Here is a 20,244-nt window from a genome sequence, read left to right as displayed (position 1 = left end):
ACCAATAGAGGCTTCATTCCATGGCTGGTGAGATTGTCATTCCAACACAGAATCAGGGCAAGATTGCAAAAGACAGAGTTCAGTATCCAAAAGTTCAGAGTCAGATCAGACGGCCACACCTATGGCACTGGGTCTCAAGAGGGAGAAGGGCAGGGTGGAGGAGCAGTTTCACAAATGCTTCTTACATCCGGCAGACAGAGGGACTGTCTCTAGGGAGCAGGAGAGTGACCTCAGCACAGTGAGCTGATCAAACCTGAAGGTAATTATCCAACTTCTTTTTAAACCAGGAAGAAAGAAGCTGAGATAATTCAGATCTGTAATAATATAATAAACTTTCCTTCCTGCCTTAGCTTAAGATATAATTATTACAAAATCTAGCGTAGATCTGGCTGAAGTCTTTGGATGGCTGGAAGAAACAGTCTTCTGGGAAATCCTCTGAAACAGCAGAGCATGGTAGCTTAGACCTGAGTTTGAATCTTGTTTCTGCTACTTAGTCAAGTGCCCTGGGGAAATCAGTTTACCCTTCTGAACCTGTCTCCATGTCTGTTAAATAGGGGTTTATGCACGGGCTTGTGAGAATGATAAGGACGTTACATAAGGCATCCATCATATTCTTGGCTCATTACCAACACTTCCAAATATTTGTTCCCTTTCCCCCCTCTTCCCAACTTTGTCTCAGAAGTACTTTACCTGTGGCAGCAGAGAGCCCCCTTCAGGACTCCTGGAGATGGCAGCAAGGACAGCCTGCCTCCCACCCCCAGGGAGATGCAGCTATCAAGCTGCAGAGGGACTGCCTCTGGGAGCTGGACCTCACCTCAGTGCTGGGGAAGGAACACCACAGCCTTGGTGCCTACCAGATCCCAAATAGCCACCCAGTTCAAAAGGAATGGGGTCATACATATATACACTAATATGTATAAAATGATGAGAACCTGCTGTATAGCACAGGGAACTCCACTTCGCTGTACAGTAGAAACTGACACAACATTGTAAAACAATGACACCCCGATAAAAATAAATATATAAATAAATAAATAATGGGGAAAACCCAAAAAGGAATGGGGTCATGGAACAGGGAGGGCAAAAGGGCTTTCAGATTAAGAGCCCAGCTGGAATTTCCACAGGCTGATGAGGTTGGTGTGGTGGCCCTTGCCCTCCTGCTGGCTATGCCCAGGTGCCCTCTTTGGGTTCTGGCCACCTCCCCAGCATACCTCTCCTTTGCTCCACAGGGTCCAGAGAGTGTCAGGCTCTCCTCACCTCTCTCCAGCTGCCCCCACTAACCCTAGTCCCTGGTGCTCCTCTCCCCAAGACTGGCTGTGATGCCAGATACAGCCGCCCCTCTGCTCCCTCCCCTCCTTGCTACTCTTGGCACTCTGTGGGTAGAAGGAGCACAGACCCCGGAGCACCACTCCCCATCCTAAGCCTCTATTCCTCATCTGTAAAAAAAGGGCCAGTTTTTACTATGATCTCTATAGAAAGCAAGCAAGGGAGTTAGCCAAAGTGAGAAAGTTATAAAGGCTCCAGAAGGCCCACAAAATTCTTGCAGTCTCTGACTGTTTATATGAACATTTAAACAGGGCTAGAGGGACTTCCCTGGTGGTGCAGTGGTTAAGCATCCACCTGCCAATGCAGGGGACATGGGTTCGATCCCTGGTCCGGGAAGATCCCACATGCCGTGGAGAAACTAAGCCCGTGCGCCACAACTACTGAAGCCCACACGCCTAAAGCCCGTGTAAGCCACCGCAATGAGAAGCTGGCGCACCGCGACAAAGAGAAGAGTAGCCCCTGCTCTCTGCAACTAGAGAAAGCCCGCGAGCAGCAGCAAAGACCCAACGCAGCCAAAAATAAATAAATAAAATACATAAATTTTTTAAAAATAATAAAATAAAATAAAAATTCCCACTGTGGTAGTGGAACTCTTTCTCCAAAAAAATAAAAAAATAATAAAATAAAATAAAAAGGACTAGAGCTATATTATTATATTATAGAACATTAGAAAGTGTTTAGAACTATATTATTGCTAAATTCTAAAAGAAAGTTGTAGAAGAGTCTGAATGTATATGTGTGTATGTGGGTGAGCATCCAGATATTTCATTAGTTATAAAAACTAAGGAAGAAGGCTTAATAGTGAACAATGGCTTATTGCTCAGGTGTGAGGTTAGGATGATCGAATGACTTCTCTTTTTACTTTGTACACTTCTGTACAGGTAAAAAATTTTAATGGGTATATGTTGCTATTTTATTCTACAAATAACAATTGTAACAAACAAAAACAATAAAAATATAAATAGTGCTAACGAGACCTTTCTCCCATATCCCTGCCCTTTCCTTTTTATGCCTGAAAAGGAATTCTTAATTCTCCTTCCTCACCATTGACCATCCCACTCCCATCCCTAGAAAAGCAGGAAAAGTAATAGATAGAAATGAACAAATCCCTCGGATTCCCCAGACCCAAATGGGCTCAGTTATGTCCCCAAGGAGCAGTGTCTTATTTCAAAGTGCCCCCAGCATTAAACAGGAAATGTCAGATTAGACCATTCCTGAACACCTGGTCTCTAGGAGGGAAAACCAAACTCCACCTCTACCTCAGAGCCTGCCCAGAGGCCCACAGGGCTTAGCAACTGGCTGCTGAGGATAGTAAGAGAACATCTACTTTCCAGGCCCAGTCCTGCCACTTGCCAGCTCTGTGACCATGGATAAGGCCTTCTCCTCTCTGGGGCTCTATTTCTTCTATTGAATGGGGGTGACAATGCCAACCTCTAAGACTGGTGACAAGATCAAATAAGATAATGCAAGTAAAAGCACATTTTCAATTGCAAATGTTCCACCGAGCTAAAGTAGAGCAGGTGACTTATCAGCCTTTGCATAAAGACCACTTTTTATTTCGTGTGATATTCACTAATTGACACAGAGGGAAGAGGGGAGAAAGGGAGGATCTTGGGCAGCTGGTGGCATTCTCCTCCACCCTGGAAATGCAAACCATGAAGAGGAGGTTGAGAGAGAGAGAGTTTGTGCTGTATTTGAGGAGGCTGCTTTGAAGAGAGTGGGTGTGGAGCACATACAGCATCAGATCCCTGCCTGGAGCCGTTCTAGGTGGGTTTTGAGATCTGCCAGTAGAAATCTATGTCCTGGCTGTGGACTTCAGGCCCAGGTCACAGGAGGGAGGAGCCGACAAGAAGCCTGTTAACTGCCCTCCAGCCCTTTCCAGGGTACCTCAGTCAGCAGGCTGAGGCTGGAAGGCAGAGAGGGGGGGACCAGATTGGGTGTGTCTAGAAGGCAACACCAGAACAATGATCTGCAGGAAAGAACCAGAGCCTGGGCTCCAGGAGACCCCACTCTGGCCCCAGTCAGCTCTGTGACATTAAGCAAGTTGCCACTCCACCCTGGTGTTCATTACCCCTTCTGTAATATGATGGGCTTGGACCAGAACAGGACCCTCTGGCTCCGTGACCACAGTCATTCTGTGCCTGCCCATCAGGCAGTGGAACTTCCCAAACAGAGGGCCCATTGAGAGCCGGGGTGGGAGCTTCTGGAATTCCCTCCAGCCTCAGTCAGGGACAGACACAGGCAGTTTTCTTCCTGATTCCTGTGTCCTGCCCTAACTGTACTGGAAATCTATGACCTCATTTTTCTTTCCCTCCCAGAAAGAAGGGGAAGCCGGGGAGGCATACAAGTGTGGCAAAATGAGAAGATGGAGGGAGGCTAGGGGACCTGACACAGAGGGTTACTGCAGGGGGCAGGAGAGAAGACACATGCACCGAGATCAGACAAACAAACTTTATTCAGAAAAGCATATTAGTAATCACCACTAAACTACTGAATGAGGCACATCGGTCCCCTCTCCCTACCCTCCCTCACCCTCCCATGCACACTCTCTCTTTGGCCTTTGTAGAATACTGGAGAAGTCCTCTCCTGGGCCCACAAGTGGTCCCAGACTTTTGGGCTGGGGGCAGCCCACAGCAGTGTCAGGTTGGATCGAGTCCTGGAGTCCAAAGAGGGAGGCCAAGGAGACTGCCTCCAGTATCCAAAAGTTCCGGGCCAGCTCAGGTAGCCACTCCCATGGCACAGAGCCCCGAGGGGGAGGAGAGGATGGGTGTGGGAGCCATCTTCATGTCCTTCTCACATCTGGAGAAGCCGCGGGAGGCCAAGTGGGAAGGCACATCTAGACGAGCCAGTGAGCTCTGGAATGTTTCAGGCACATGTGGCTGTATAAGGTACCATGAAGGCCAAGGAGACGTCTGCTCCTGAGTAAGGTCAGCTAACCACAGACAAAGCACTGTGGGCTGGGGGCTAAGAAGAGGTCCTCAAAGGGCTGGATCTGAGCTGAGGATGCAGCTTATGTGATGATCTAAAAAAGAGAAAAGAAGACATGCTGGAGCTCAAAAGCCATTGTTTAGGGTTCAGGGGTGCACGGCTCAGTTCCAGGTATCTGGAAGCTTGTGCCCAAGTCATAACGCAAGCAGAATAGGAACTTCTCTATGTCAAGGCAAAATGAACCTTCACCATCTTGGCTCTTCCACTGAATGATGTGGAAAAGGAGCTGCTGGGCAAAGATTGTTCCCTCTCCCCACCTCCCTGTATGGCCAGTGAAGACACTGAAACCCTCTGCTGGCCCAGGGAAGTGGGCCCTGGGAGAGGTCAGAATGACTGGCTCTGGGAGTCTCCATGGCCTCAGCAGCATGGAAACCTGCAACAGAAGAACCAAAGTTGCTGGGCTTCCAAGACACCCCCAGTATCCCAGCAAAGACCACCCCCAGGCTCTGGCTGGCACCAGCGGTGGGCGCTGAGGAAACAGGTACCCTGCCTGGAGCATGGCAGCAGGACCCCAGCCTAACTGAGACGCTGAAGGGCTCAGTGTTCTAGGATTTCCCGGAGGACAGAAAACAATAGCAACAACAATAACACAAATAACCACAATTTTAATGGATACAGAGTTTCAGTTTTGCAAGATGAAAAAGTTCTGGAGATGGATGGTGCTGATCGCTGTACAGCAATGTGAATGTATTTAATGCCATTGAACTGTGCGCTTTAAAGACAGTTTCGATGGTCAATTGTATGTTATGAATATTTTACCACAATTAAAAAAATTTTTTTTTCCAAAGATAACCATGGGGATTCCCTGGCGGTCCAGTGGTTAGGACTCCATGCTTTCACTGCCAAGGGTGTGGGTTCGATCCCTGGTCGGGGAACTAAGATCCCACAAGCCACGTGGTGTGGCCAAAAATATGAAAATAAATAAATAAATAAAGATAACCATGTTAACAGTATCTAACATGTATTGACCCCCTACTGTATATAGCACAGCCTGGTTCTGAAGAGGTCAGACTGCCAGGGTTCAAATCCGAGCTCCACCACTCACCACTCACCAGCTGGGAGACTCTAGGTAAGTCACTTAACCTCTCTGTGACTCATTTTCCTCATACAGAATATGGAAATAATATAGAACCCAGCTCAATAGGGTTGTTGAGAGAATGAAATGAATACATAAGTGCTTTGAGCAGTGCCGCGCACAAAGATGCAAAGATGGTGACTATGTAAAACTCACAAAAGCGCTCCACATCCCCACCCAGATCTTCACCACTACAACAGAGAAACCTAAGACTTTTCCTACTAAACTCTACAAACACGCTCACAAAAACGTATTCTGGCCTCCCCTATTCTAGTTTCTAATCCAGAGAGGGTTGAACTTTTTCAAAGAGCAGACTTGTGAAGGATTTAGCAAAAAGGTTGAATTGTTGTCATAACCCTTTGGACAGTGTGGTTATTACTGTCACCCCTTCAACTTGCTCCTGAATAAAAACCTTTAACTTTTAGAAAAGGAGCGGGCTCTGGGTTTTTTTATTCAAAGGCCTATGACCTCTCCAGAAAGCCAAGAGGCATCTTACCTTACCGAGGCTGGGCCAGCTGTTCATCCCAGATCCCGAGTTTTCTTCTCTGTTTGGTGCGACCCACCCCTGCCAGTAGCTCATGGTCAATGCCAGCATCTCTTACAGGTGATGTTCCTTTTGACTGGGAAACCAGGAAACCATCAGGATAACCTTGGCTTCATTTCCCAAACAATGTAAAGGAATGTTCAATCCACAGTTTCCCCAGGCTCTCGCTGGCCTGGCAGGGCCGGCTATCTTCTCTTTAATGAAGGGGGTGCGGGGCCTCCTTCTGCTATAGAAATTCCCTGGGAAAGAGAAGGAGTGCCCCTTGTCTTCAAACAGACCACAGCCAATGGGTCGGGACCCTTGGTGATAAATGAGAGCCAGGACGACACACGGCTGCTTGGAACCTTAGGTGGAAAAAACTGGTCCAGGTCCAGAGGCAGTTAACACTGTAAACTGAGTTACTTGGCCTTCTTTTAGAGCAGGACTTCTCAGAGCCTTTCATATGCTAATGACCATTGTGAATCTTCAAGAAGGGGAGAAAGCACCTTAGACAAACCCTTTTGGCCTTGAAACCCTCTATTAGAGGGTAGCTCCAGAGTCCGGATTCCTGGGAACAACCAATGCTTTAAAGTAAACAACGCTAGACTGGGAGTCCAAAGACCGGGTTCTAATCTTTTTCTGGCTGTTCGCAAGAGCAAGCTCTGAGTCTCCATCTGCAAAAAGAAGGGGGTGGGGTTCGCCTAACATTCCTTGACGCTGGTGTGGTATCCCTAATGCAAAAAAGATATTGGGAGGTGGGGACGGAACAGAAACCTGTGAGAGGAAGGCTGGGAAGGCGAGGCTAGGGAAGCTAGTGGGCGTTAGGAACTGGCCTCCGTGAACCGCGAGGACAAAGGCGGAACAGGAGGAGGAGAAAGAAGACTCCAAAGGTGCAAGGGTACAGCCCCCATCCCTCATCTTTGCAGGTGGGCCCCAGCGCAAGACATCAAAGCACCGAGGGATGGCCCGGAAGGACTGCGCAGGATGCCCGCACAATCCCGAACTAAAACCACACCCGTCGCTCATCCCAGGACCAGTGGAGGCCCGTCCCCAGCTACGCCCGCGGCGTCATGCCTGCCTTTTTCAGCACTCGGGGCTGGAAGAGGGGCCAGGGCAAGGGGGTGCTCTTCCGAACGCGGAGCGGGAGGGAGGGGGCAGTGGCGCCGCCAGTAGACTGGTTCCAATTTGGGAGCCTCCCCCGGATCTACGCGGCGCCTGTCCACGTCTCGCTCTCGGCCGGGAAGGGGAAGAGGAACAGCGAGGCTTCGCCTCGGGGCGGCCCGACTGAAAGAGTGCGTCCGCCCCTCGGATGCGGCCCTGCTCTGGTCCCAGGAGACGGCGCAGCTGTCCGGACTCTGGACGGCGGCGAAGCCGTCGGACGGGAACTGCGATCCGGGCGCCGGGGCTCTGGCGGCGGCGGGAACGCAGGGCGAGGGGAGGGAGCCGGGGCGCACGGGCGCGGGGCGGCGGCGGCAGGAAGGACGGGTCCCCCGCCCCGCGGCGCAGCGACCTCACGCCACCTCCTGCTCGCCCTGGTAGTGGCGGCAGCAGCCGTAGAGCGCCGAGAGCAGGTAGAGGCCGAGGCAGAGGCCGCCGCAGACGGCGGCCGCCAGGAAGGCGTGGTAGGCGCAGGACATCTGGTAATCCTTGAGGTTGCAGTAGCTGTGGCTCTGCGTCTGGCTGATCATGATGCCCATCGCGGCGCCGTAGAGCGCGGCCGCCAGCAGGTCGTGCGCCACGTTGACAACCAGCCAGCGCGAGCCCAGCACGGGCACCAGCTCGTGCTTGCCCAGCAGCGTGAGGAAGTAGAGGCCCAGGGTCAGCAGCCAGAAGAGCACGGACACGAAGAGCGCGAAGTGCACCGGGCCCTGGTACCTGCTTGTGGCGATAGTGATCCAGAAGGCGGCGCCGGCCAGCAGCTGCAGCAGCCGCAGCACGCCCAGCGGGCCGCGCAGAAAGGCCCGCTGCAGGCTCACCGCGCCGCGGGCCGCCCGCGCTTGGGGCGGCGGCTGGCGCGGGGGCGGCGGGAGCATGGCCCCCGGGCGCGGTGGCGGCGGCGGCGGCGCCCCGAGCAGCGGAATGGCGACGTCTGGCTCGCTGGGGTGGCCCGGCCGACGTGCCCCTGAGCCCCCCGCGGCCTCCTCGCTCCCCTCCGAGTCCTCCTCTCTTCCTCTCCCCTTCTCCCCACTCTACTTCCCCTCTCTCCTCCCCTCTCTCCTCCCCGCAGCCCTCCTCTCTTTCTCCGTTTCTCTCTCTCCACCCCTCCTGCCCGCCCTCTCCCTTCCCCTCCTCCTTCTCCACCCCCACTCGCTCCTCCAGGCTTCCTGCCTTCTCTCTTTGGGCCTCGCTCACCACCCTGGTGCCCCCCTTCCCGTCGGCGCCAAACTCCCAGCTCAGATTCCTTCCCCCTCGGGGCAGGGCGGAGGGCACCCCAGCCGGCCGCGGGTCTTCCGCTCCGTCCGACTGGGCCAAGTTTACCACATCTGCCCGCCCTGCCTGCCCTGGCTCCCTGGCTCCGGTCCAGCCTCGAAGCTGAGAGCGGTCTTCTGGAGGTGGAGCGTCCCCTCAGTCTTAGGCTGGGCCTTTTTCTTTCTCCTCCCTCCTGTCCTAATAGTTCTCTGGGGCCTCCCGGCCCTTCCTTGGCCCTGGAGGAGAGCAGTGCCAGGCTTAAGCTGCCATCTCTTCTCACCTGGACATCCGAATATCATATCCTGCCAGGGCCCACCCCAAACTTATTCTGTCCAAAGCTGGGCTCAGACTTTGTCTCAGCCATCTGAGTTCTCCTGTCAGTGAAAGGGACCATCACCTGCTCCAGGCCCCACTGCCCCTCCCGTGCCACAAAGTGAAGTCCTATTAGTTCAATCTCTTTTTCCCAAACTTCTTTGCCATCGAGCATACTAAAAATAGGCTTCCCAGCATGACCAGGACACAAACCCAGCTCTAAGAGACAGCAAAGCCCAACAGTGCTTTACATTATTGCTATTACTGTGCTTTGCAGGAATTCTCATTAAAGCCTCAAAGAACCCCCGAGATACATACAATTATTTTCCTCATCTTGCGGAGGAGAAAAACGGAGCCTAGAGAGGTTAAGACCACGAAACTGGTAACTGCTGCTGGTCTCTCTTCCCTCCCCTTCTGATCCAACCTTTGTGCACTGTGGCATCTTTCTAAAACACAGACCTGGTTGTATATACACTGCTTCCCCTACTGACCACAGAATAGGGTTCTATCTCTTCTATGGGGATGTTTCACAATCTGGCCCCAACCGACTTCCAATTTCCTGGTTTTCCACTTCCTTTTCTTACCCATGCTTGCACCCAGCATGCCAACCCCACCAAACCTCTTAAGGTTGCCAAATAGGCTCAGAATGCCCTTCATTCCCAGACCCCATTCGTCTGGCAAATTCCTACTTATCCTTCAATGCCCAGTTTAAATGCTCCTCCCCCTTGGTTTAGCCTCCCAGGCTGTTGACTGCTGGCTCTTCTAGGCCCCCCTTGGAGGTTCCCTCTGTAGTAGTTGAGTCAGCTACATCATAACCATTGGTTATCAAGTCTTATCCATCTTTGCCTGTGCCTGGCACGTAAGAGACTCAGTAAATGTCTGTGGAGTGGAAGACTGGGTGGCTGCAGGGACAGCAGCGGAAGTGAGAGGACCCCTCTTGTCCTGGGGACTGTGCATGCATCAGACCCCCAGCTTATCCTACCCTACGGAGCTCCTTTCTCGTATCTTGGTCATGGGATGAGGCAGCTGGCCCCTGGCTCCCCTTGAGGGAGGAAAAACTACGTGGCTTCTCAGGGAGCTAATGCCTCCCACTGCCAACTCAGCCCCACCTATGGGTACCCGAGAAAACTCTGAATGCATATTTTAAGTGAACAAATGGTGGTGTATACCACCCGCATTTTTTGGTAAGACAGCACGGCGTAAAGGCTCAGGGTGTAAACCCTGGAGGCAGACTGCCTGGCTACTTCTCACTGCTTCGCCACTCCCTGGTGCTGGGACCTGGGGGGGTCTGTACCTCAGTTTCCTCGTCTGTGAAATCTTTTCATTCAGCAAATAGATATTAAGCACCTAGGAAGTGCTAGGCACCATTTGAGGGGCTAAGAATACATAATATATATGTGATTATTATGAATTGAATGCTTACTATACACTTTATATAAAGTGAGCACTTTATTGTTCTACCTAATCCTTATACCAACTCTTTAAAATAACTGGTATTAACTCTGATTCACTGATGGGGAAACCAAGGCTTAGAGGGGTAAGGAAGTGGACCATGCTCACAGAGCTGGTGGGTGACAGTTTAAATAGGAGCCTGGGTGTGGCTGACTCCAGGTCCACATTCAATACGCTTCTATATACTTTCGCATATTGAATTCTCAGCTACTCTCACAGGGACCCAGAAAGGTTACATGACTTGCCCAAAGAAGCACAGCTACTAAGTGTCAGTGTGGGGACTCAAACCTAGGTCTTCCGATCCCAATTTCAGGGCTGTTCCTTCAGCATCCCTGAGCAACCCCTGGAGAGACATCCTCAATGTCTTCAGGGTGCCAGTCTCGAGTGTGGTTGGGGCTAGGATGCGCAGCTGGGCGCTGAATCTGGGTGCTGCACTGATGACAGGGAATTATGCCACACAAACTACCTCTGTAGGTGGGGGACCTAAGCCAACAAACATTTAGAGGCAGACAAAAGAATCCTTCCCCCTTCTAAAAAGGCACCTGGGGCTTCCCTGGTGGCACAGTGGTTAAGAATCTGCCTGCCAATGCAGGGGACACGGGTTCGAGCCCTGATCCGGGAAGATCCCACATGCCGCGGAGCAGCTAAGCCCGTGTGCCACAACTACTGAGCCTGTGCTCTACAGCCCGCCAGCCGCAACTACTGAGCCCATGTGCCACAACTACTGAAGCCCGCACACCTAGAGCCCGTGCTCCGCAGCAAGAGAAGCCACCGCAATGAGAACCCCGCACACCGCAACGAAGAGTAGCCCCTGCTCGCCGCAACTAGAGAAAGCCCGTGCAGCAACGAAAGCCCAACGCAGCCAAAAATAAATAAATTAAATAAATAAAGAATAAAGAATAAATAAATAAATAAGGCATCAGGAGAGTTGGGGTGGGGCGCCACCTGGTGGACACAAACTTTTGGCTTCACAAGGCAAATCCTACTCCTTATAAGGAAGCGCCCTTGGCGGCTTTGAGGAGATATTTTTAGCCTCTGGAATCTTGAAGACATTCCAAAAGATGGTCCACAGACTCCGCAAAAGCATAACCATGCACAAAGATCTTGATACCTCCAACTCAACAAGTATGGTCTAAGCACCTGCTGGATGCAATCTGGGTGTGGAATGCAGGAATGAAGAGGACCAGTGCTTGCCCTCAAAGTGTTTGCACTCTGCTGGTAGGGGAGGGACAGTTGTGGACACAAAAAAGAGGCATGGATGAGAATTATAAGGAAAATACAAAAGGGAAAGAGTATTGTGATAGGAGGGCTGAGGAAAGATTCAAAAACGAAGTGTCATTTGAGGATGGATAGGGTTTTGACAAGCAGAGGTGGGGGATAGGTGTCTTGGACGAGGCAGTCCCCCATCAGGCAGGTCCTGAGCATCCCTGGATGTTATCACTGAGTATGCCAAGAATGCAAGGCCATGACCGTTCTTTCCGCAACCATTTCTCAGTGTTCTGTTTGCAGCCAGCAACTTTGAGGGATGAGGGAACATCTTCTCCCAGACACAGAGCAGACTCACTTATTGCTTATGATAAAAGTGGTGAGGTAGGAGGGGACTGTGGTGGGTTTTCCAAGGTCAGTGCTCCGCAGCTGTGACGCAAACCTGCTGCATGTGTAACATCCACCTGGGCCCCTCTGTGGTGTCCCCGTGAAACTTGAGAACAAGGGAGAGAGGTGTAACAATGGTGCTAATGCTGCTTGCTGAGCCAACAGCGGTCAATCCTTTGTCTCTGACTCAGGAATCCTGTGTCTTCTGCCAGCATTTATGAAACGACAGCTGGCTAGCTTTTTAGCTTATAAGTGGGGTAAATCCCAGCCCCTGACAGGTGTTCTAGGCAGAGGGAACAGTGTGAGCAAAAACGGGGTTAGATTGTTTAGGGAACAAGTAGTGGCACTAGATAGATACTGTGAGCCCCAATGCAATGACATTCGATATGCCCAGAGGGGGAGGCAACCTGTAATGAGGAGGAAGGTGTAGCCCACCCTGAGATCCCACGATCAGCTCTTACTGTTCACAGTCAGATTCTATTCTGTTCTCAGTGTCTGGGCTACTGTAAACATACTGCATATATAGACTCAACTCACAGTGGTTTAACACCTTTTATGTCCCAAGCCCTGAGCTGGCACTTGACCCAAATCAGCTAACAGCAAAGGCAAAATGCACAGTAAGAAAATAGATGGGTACGGGGACCTGGAGAATCCTGCCTTGAATCTTATAGTTAAATTACTAGAAAACATTTCCTGAACACCTACTATGTACCTGGCATTATGCTACAAAAGCATGCCTAAGCTGGAAGAGGCCTTAACGAGTATTCGCTTGAGGCTTCTCATTTTATGGAGGGGGTAACAGAGGCCCAGAGAGGGTATGTGACTTGCCTTAGGTCACACAGCTGGTTGACGATATGATTGCCAAGTTTAGAACTTAGGTGTCCTGACTCACAATCCAGTCAGTGTTCACTTTGTGACACCATTGGGATGGCACCCAGACTCCTGTCCCCTGCAGCTGCAGGGCAGGGGGCTCTACAGGAGCTCTGTGAGCCAGGCCAGGACACGCACTCTCACCCGTGGGCCTCCAGGCTTGCTCCCAATGTGGCTCCTGCCAGACTGTGGGAACAGGGGCTACCGGAGTAGTGGGTGGGGTCCCCTCTGAATGGAGCTAGGCGGGACGCTGGGGGGCTTTGAACTTGTTAATCCAGCTCCCAAGGAGTGCCTAGGCCTTTGCAGGAGACATGAGGCAGTGAGGCAGCCTGAGCTCTGGGCACCTTTGGGCAGAGGCAGAGGCAAGGGGCCACGGGCGGCGCCTGGACCAGTAGTGAAGGCGTTTGACTCTGACGAAGCTCAGCCCTCCTCCCCAGTGGAAGCTGGCCAGGACCAGATCCGGAATCAGAGGTACCCCTGAGGCCAATCTTTGTGTGAAGCCACCCAGGACGCTGACTGGCAAGGCTGCGCCCCTAAGGCTAAGTGACTGTGGGTGCCCAAGGGAGGTGGCCCTGAGACCACACCCTCGAGGGGCTGCCTCCTGCTGGGACCTGTGGTGGGGATGTGCAGACCCCAGCGGACCACGTTCCCAGGGGAAAGAAGGGGCCTCACCTGTGAGGATGGACACCCGAGCCAGGATGGCTTGAGTCAGTTCCACCACTGCCTGTCAGCCTCGGATAAAAGTGGAAGTGGCCCAACAGGAATCACACCTGGAGAGCACTCCCCATGGGCCAGGCGCGCTACTCGTCTCATTTACTCTTCCCCAACAGCCCTGTGAGGTCGGAGCTGTTAAACCACCTCTGCTTGAAAATGAGGAAACGGAGGTACAGGGAGGTTATGTGACTTATCCAGTGTCAAGCAACTAGTGGACAATGGAATTCAGATATTTGATTTCTAGATCCAGGCTTTTACCTACTATGTAAATCTGGACTTCAGTCTTGGTCTGGGAGGCGGCAGGACCTCAGAAGACTGCCCCTGAATGGCGGCAAAGAGAATGGTCCCAATCTGGTGGCAATGGTCAGAGGTTGGGGCCAGGCAAGAGGTCCCGAGAGTGGGGGGGTTGTCACAGGCCCCCAGTTCTGAACTTGGGGAGCCTGTGTACGTTGTTTCCATTTCTCACCCAGCTATGCAAAGAGGCCCCAGGAAAGGGCCCCCACCATCTCTCCACTCCACCCACAGCGGGAGCTTTAAAGCAAGAGGAGTAGACGCCAAGGGCTGGCCTGGGCACTGGGTCCCCATCAGATGATGTTCTGTGCTGAGTGTCCAACCTGAATCATCTCCTTAGCCCTCAAAACCTTGTGAGACAAGTCATTTATTAGCTCCACTTGACAGTTGAAGAAAATGAGATTCAGACACATTAAGCTAGGAACTAAATTTAGATTTCCAGACCGTTAGAAATGCTACAGCTGCCTTAAAGTCCCCGAATCCACTTTAACTGTGAACTTTCCCCTTAGGTCTCTACTTTAACCGTGAACTTTCCCCAGTGTCACAAAAGACTCTTTACAAGACCTGACCCACTCAAACCGCACAGCAAAAAAAGCAAATGTGGTCTCCCCTCCACTACTATTTGGGTCTCTAACCTCCCATTACCACTGGGGCCTCTTAAGGATGTGGTGAATCATGGAGATTTTCCCCAACTCTGGTTCTTTCTCTGCTGCCATGGCCCAGAAAGATCAAAGTTCACAGGAGCCACTAGAGAGCCAAGAGGACCTTCCCCTGACCCATCAGGAAAGATGCCAAAATAGCCAACATCATGGTATCCGGAGATCAAGAGGAGCAACAAGAATCTTCAGTGGAGTTGAAATGCTTTGGGAGCCTGCCTCTCCGGCGGCAGTCTTCTCTTACAACAGCACCGTAACTAAGCAAGTCGGGTTTGAGCCTAACTGCCGGGCTCTGAGTCCTAAGTTCTCTTCTATGGTGGTTTTTAAAAAACGGCTGCAAATTCTTTGATTCTCCTGTCATCAAGAGAGTCCCCTTCCCTTGACTCCGGGCAGGCTTGTGAGCTGATCGTAACTAAGGGAGTGGCAGAAATGATACTGTGACTTCTAAGTTATGTCAACAAAGACAATGCAGCTTCTTCCTTGTTCACCAGAACTCAGGCAGCCCTGAGCCATCAGGAAAGAAGGCTGGCTGTTCTGAGGCCACCATGCTCCAGGTCATTTTGGGAAGCCACTGAAGCACTCCAATCAGCAGTTCTAGCCTTACAGTTTTCCCAGCCTAGGCGCCAGACATATCGGAAACAAAAATCTAAGAAATATAACAGTTGGACTTCCCTGGTGGCACAGTGATTAAGAATCTGCCTGCCAACACAGGGGACACAGGTTCGAGCTCTGGTCTGGGAAGATCCCACATGCCACAGAGCAACTAAGCCCATGCGCCACAACTCCTGAGCCTGTGCTCTAGAGCCCACAAGCCACAACTGCTGAGCCCACATGGCACAACTACTAAAGCCCATGCGCCTAGAGCCCGTGCTCTGCAACAAGAGAAGCCACTGCAATGAGAAGCCCATGCACCACCACGAAGTGTAGCCCCCGCTCGCTGCAACTAGAGAAAGCCCACACGCAGCAACGAAGACCCAATGCAGTCAAAAATAAATTAATTAATTAATTTAAAAAATAAAAAATATAATAGGGACTTCCCTGGTGGCACAGTAGTTAAGACTCCAATGCAGGGGGCCCGGGTTAGATCCTACATGCATGCTGCAACTTAAAGTTCGCATGCCACAACTAAGAAGCCCACGTGCCGCAACTAAGACCCAGAGCAACCAAATAAATAAATAAAAATATTAATAAATAAATACTTCTCAGATTTTGCAGTAGTCCAAAAAATATACTGCTACATAAAGACTAAATTGTAAGATTAACTTCCGACAACTTAAATAAAAGCTTACCTATAAAATGAAAATGGAAAGAGGAAAAAAAAAGGTTAGTATGTACAGACACCATATATACACAACAGAGGGAAAATATGCAAAACTACTACAGTCCTTGTTTTTGTAACTGCCACAGGGCTGTTTTAGTAGCCATTAGTGATTTTCTAACTGCATCGTTCCTTCTACATTTATTAGCTGGCATCCTAATATAAGGAAGGGTTTTCTCTTCTCCTCTGTTTATTTATTAATTCATTTATTTATATTACTATAAACTTATATATCTTATTTTACTCATTGGGTTATAATCTGTTACTGTCCTATTTTATTTTCATGCTCCACATTTGGCTAATGGGAGCCCTTACAAACTGACTTCTAGTCCTTTTGACACATCTCCATCATTCTTTGAGTACTTACTTACTTTCTTGCACAAGATGTTCTAGGATCATCTTGAACTTTCTCAGCCCCAGTGGTAGAATTAATCATTTCTCCAAGGAGCCGTGGTTCCCTTTGTACAGCATGGTATTGAGAAATCAATAACTGGTGCTAAGTGTGCTTATTCCTCTTGGAGTGTCATTGCTTCTAGGCCCTCTCAGCAGACATGGCTGGGGAATGTGTATGTTTGCATGTGTTCATGGGTATACATACACATGCATACATGTACACATATATTTATAGCAATATTTATTTCTGTATCTACTTATCTGTATTTTTTAAACCATGAGTTCATACTTACTATGGACTGAATTGTGTCCCCCGAAATTCATATGTTGAAGCTCTAACCTCCGATGTGACTGCGTTTGGAGAAAGGACGTCATTAAGGTTAAATGAGAGTGTCCGTAAGAGTGGAGCCTGATCTGATAAGATTAGAGTCCTTATAAGAAGAGACACCAGAGAGGTCTCTTTCTCTCTCTCTCTCTCCACCAGGTGAGGACACAGTGAGCAGGCACTGTCTGCAAGCCAGGAAGAGAGCTCTCACCAGAAACCGAGTCAGCCAGAACCTTGATCTTGGACTTCCCAGCCTCCAGAATTATGAGAAAATAAATTTCTGTTGTTAAGCCACCCAGACTGTGGTATTTTGTTATGGCAGCCCAAACAGACTAATACAATACTGACCTTGAATTCTAATCTACATGAACGGTGTATTTTTTTTTTTATATAAATTTATTTATTTATTTTTCACTGTGTTGGGTCTTTGCTACTGTGCGCGGGGGTTACTCTTCATTGCGGTGCACGGGCTTCTCGTTGCGGTGGCTTCTCTTGTTGCAGAGCACAGGCTCTAGAGCGCAGGCTCAGTAGTTGTGGCGCGCAGGCTCAGTAGTTGTGGCTCGTGGGCTCTAGAGTGCAGGCTCAGTAGTTGTGGTGCACAGGCTTAGTTGTTTGGCGGCACGTGGGATCTTCCCGGGCCAGGGCTCGAACCCGTGTCCTCTGCATTGGCAGGCGGATTCTTAACCACTGCGCCAACAGGGAAGCCCCTGAACGGTGTATTTTTTTTAAGTGTTTCTATAATGCACCATTGCCTGTAGGACTTTGTTTTCAGCCTGTTCAATTTGTAAGTTCACAGAAGAGGGTTGTTGTAAGTTGCTTTTTGTAACGTCCTAAGCAGAAGGGTGCTTTTTAAAAAGTTTAGAATGATCAGATCATTTATCAAGAAAAACGGAGTTGACTCAAGAGTCTCACTGTTGCTTGTCGGGTGAGTGTGGAAGTTCTCTCTGTTCTCCCCAGAACAGAACATTCAGCAAAAACAAACCCATGGGAACAAGTCTCAGCCTCACTAGGGGACCATTTGTGACTGTCCAGCTGCTTGAACAATTCCTGCAGCATAGAGAGGGAAGGAGTCGAATGCTGCTTTAGTGTCTGTAGCAAGGTTTATATTATGCACTGTGCCTATAGCACCTTACTTCATCCTCACAGCAACGCTCAGAGGTGGGTATGATTATTCCCATTTTATAAATGAGAAAATAGAGAAGCAGAGAGGTTAAGTCATTTGCCTAAGGTTAAATAGCTAGAACCCTTTTCCTAGACTCTACTCCCCTAAAAACTAGCACCTTGCTGAGCCATATTGGAACCTAGGGCGAAAGGAAAAATGTGCGCCCCTATGTGCACTTATCAAAACATCCTCTCATATTTTGAACCAAATGGAAAAAGTGGATAAAAGCTCTACGATCAAAAAACGCAACCATATATAAAGCCCTGTGTCGCCCAATCTGTTCGCACAATATTGTCAACACTCACAAAGCCAACTGGCAGGAGACACAATGGCGGCCTTCCTGGGAACCGCGAGCTGATTGGAAATGACTGTTCCCATTGCAAAATGATACAGTGTCATAAAACAAACAACAGCCTGTCTTTATGTTAAATGTCAATACTTTGTTCATGGATATTTTGCATTAATTTTGATTTTTAAAGATATTGCATTAAAATATTTATCCTAATTATGGAGTTTTTTGTTGGCCCCTCAAATATTGCACCCAAGGAGTGTTCCACTTGCCTCACCTTAATCTGATCCCTGGTAAAGCCAGGTCTTGGCCTGAATTACCCCAGGGCTCCATTCCCCAGGGTAGGCCTTCACTAAACAGGGCCCTGTTGGGGAGTGGATCCCAGATCCCCCACTCCTGCATGGCCTCACGGAAGTGCCTCATCTTCTCATCAGAAATATTGAATCACAAAGCTGTAGCAATAGAAATGGTTCCATTGTGTGGTGAGCACATAATGGTCACATGCCTGCAAAGATGTCTGGAGACACCAGATATTCTCCACCCAGCCTTAGTCACATCTGACCCAGAAGCCACAAGTCCCCAGTTCCTACCCTGGTATGCTCAGCGGAGCTCATGGCATCAGAATTCTTAGCCTCTCCAAGCACTGGTATCCCAAGAGTTTGGCTTTCCTATTGTGGAGAATGGAGTAGAAGGAGTTCCTGATTCAGAAGCCCAGATTCCTGGTTTAACTGTCTGCACAGTACCCTCCTTAGCCAAGCAGTTGGATGAAAGGCTTTGCAGCAATACTTTCTATTGGAGATGAACATTGCTGATTTCTTCATTCTTTTCAGTATTTCCACAGGGCTTCAGGAGAGCAAAGAGAAGCCACTGTTAAAACCCTTTAAGCTACAATAAAGCACTTGCTGATATTATTTTGTGCAGGACACAGAGAGGAATTAGAGACCGTGGGATAAGGAAAAACAGCTCCCAAACATACCCTCCACCTTGCCAAAAGGGACCCACAATCCCAGTGTGCTGGCTCTTACTCTTCCCCCCTGGGAACTTTTACAGAAGAGAACTCAAATGACCACAAAGGTCAGCTTTGAAGTGAAAAAGAAGTCAGGGAGACTCAGCTGCCTATTCCCAGGTGCCCTTTGTGACCATTTTTAAACCAGTGCACAAACAACCCCTCATCTTCCAACGAAGCAAACGAGCACTTATCAAGGGCCTACTGGACACGCTGCATCCACTCCTGTCCCCTTAAGTTTCAAGCTGCAGCCAAAGTGAATTTCTAAAAACACAAATTTGTCATGAGGATGAAATGAGCTACTATTTGTAAAGTGCTGACTGGCATTACTGGCACATAGTAAGTGCTATAATGTATCTATTAAATAAACACATACAATGCTATTCCCCTCAGAGGACCAAATGGAAACTTCTTCACTACCTGCCTCTGCCTTCTGCTTCCCCACCTCTCTCTCCCTTGCTGACCTTACTCCAGGCCTCATTTCAAGTCCTCCTGAGTCAAGCTGCCTCCTGGCCTTAGCATGTGCCTTTCTCTCTGCCCAGACCCACTCCTCTTAATTTGATCAATTTCAACTCCTCGTTCACAACTCAACTGAAATGTTACCTCTGCCTTCTAGGACCTCCCCAAGGGAGCTTAGGTTCCTTCATGTTTATCACAATTGTAATCACAACTAAATGTTTTAAGTTTTTAAATATCTGCCTCCCTTACTAAGCTGTAAATTCCCCCAGGGCAAGGCTTATTAAAGGTGTCTCCAGTTCGATGCTGGTCAAGGAACTCGGACAGGGTGAGTCCCTAATGGACCATTGTCGAAGGAATGAATGAAACCTTTTTAATAGTGTCTCATTAGGAGGTTGGCCCAAGATTGCACAGCTGATTCAAGATTCGAACCCACGACATTCTGGCTCTGAAACCAAAGGTCTGACCACCACCCGGACTGTCCCTTCCTCACCCGCAAAGCTGCAGCCAGAAGACAAGTGGTCTGGGAGTTGAGTTTAAGGAGCTGTCTAAGTCTATTTGCAGAGGGCCACATGCTGCAAGGAACTCGGCGCCGTGCGCAAAGGCCTCGGGCCCAGGGGAGGGGGGCATCCGTCACGTGTAACCAGCAGGGCCAGCCGTCGCCGCACCCCGGGGCAGGAATGCGGCCCCGCCCCCGCTCCCGAGCCAGCAAAACCGCGCTCTCCCCGAGGACTGACGTCAATGAAGGGGGCACCTCCGGGCGCGGCGCGAGGGCTGCCTGGGGCGGAGGTAAAGGGCCAGGGAGGACACGCCCCCCTCTGCTGCTCCGCCGCTGATTGGACCTGGGGCCTCTTCGCACTCGGATTTCGAGGCCTTCGGAGAGAAGGGGTCTAGGCGGGACACGCCCCTCGCCCCTGTGCCGCCGCCGATTGGTTCACGGAGTCTCCGCGTTCGGTTTTGGAAGGCTCGCGGGGCGCTCACACCAAAGGTCGGCAGAGGATTGGCTGTTCCCGGGCCAGGGAGCGTTTTCTCCGGGGAGCCGCGGCTGTGACCGAGGTGGCCTGCCTCAGGCGGCCAGGTACGTAG

At 50.2% G+C, this 20,244-nt stretch overlaps 1 protein-coding gene across 2 annotated transcripts; it reads right to left on the bottom strand.

Moving 5' to 3' along the window:
• Nucleotides 1-3,763: 3,763 nt before the first annotated feature.
• On the bottom strand, nt 3,764-8,105 carry MARVELD1 (MARVEL domain containing 1). 2 transcript variants are annotated; one of them, XM_068548317.1, is made up of 2 exons: nt 5,886-8,105; nt 3,764-4,348 (listed from the first exon to the last, which is right to left on the bottom strand). In XM_068548317.1, the coding sequence occupies exon 1, from the start codon at nt 7,943-7,945 to the stop codon at nt 7,424-7,426; it is 522 nt and encodes a 173-aa protein (XP_068404418.1). In that variant the 5' UTR covers nt 7,946-8,105; the 3' UTR covers nt 3,764-4,348; nt 5,886-7,423. The 2 variants fall into 2 exon arrangements, with proteins under 2 accessions (XP_068404418.1, XP_068404419.1); XM_068548318.1 differs by having other exon boundaries at nt 5,891-8,105.
• Nucleotides 8,106-20,244: the final 12,139 nt, after the last annotated feature.

This window comes from Eschrichtius robustus, chromosome 7 (genome assembly GCF_028021215.1).
Source record: "Eschrichtius robustus isolate mEscRob2 chromosome 7, mEscRob2.pri, whole genome shotgun sequence".
Lineage (NCBI taxonomy): Eukaryota > Metazoa > Chordata > Mammalia > Artiodactyla > Eschrichtiidae > Eschrichtius > Eschrichtius robustus.
The sequence above is the reverse complement of the archived record's forward strand: the minus strand, read 5'-3'. Positions and strand labels throughout refer to the sequence as shown.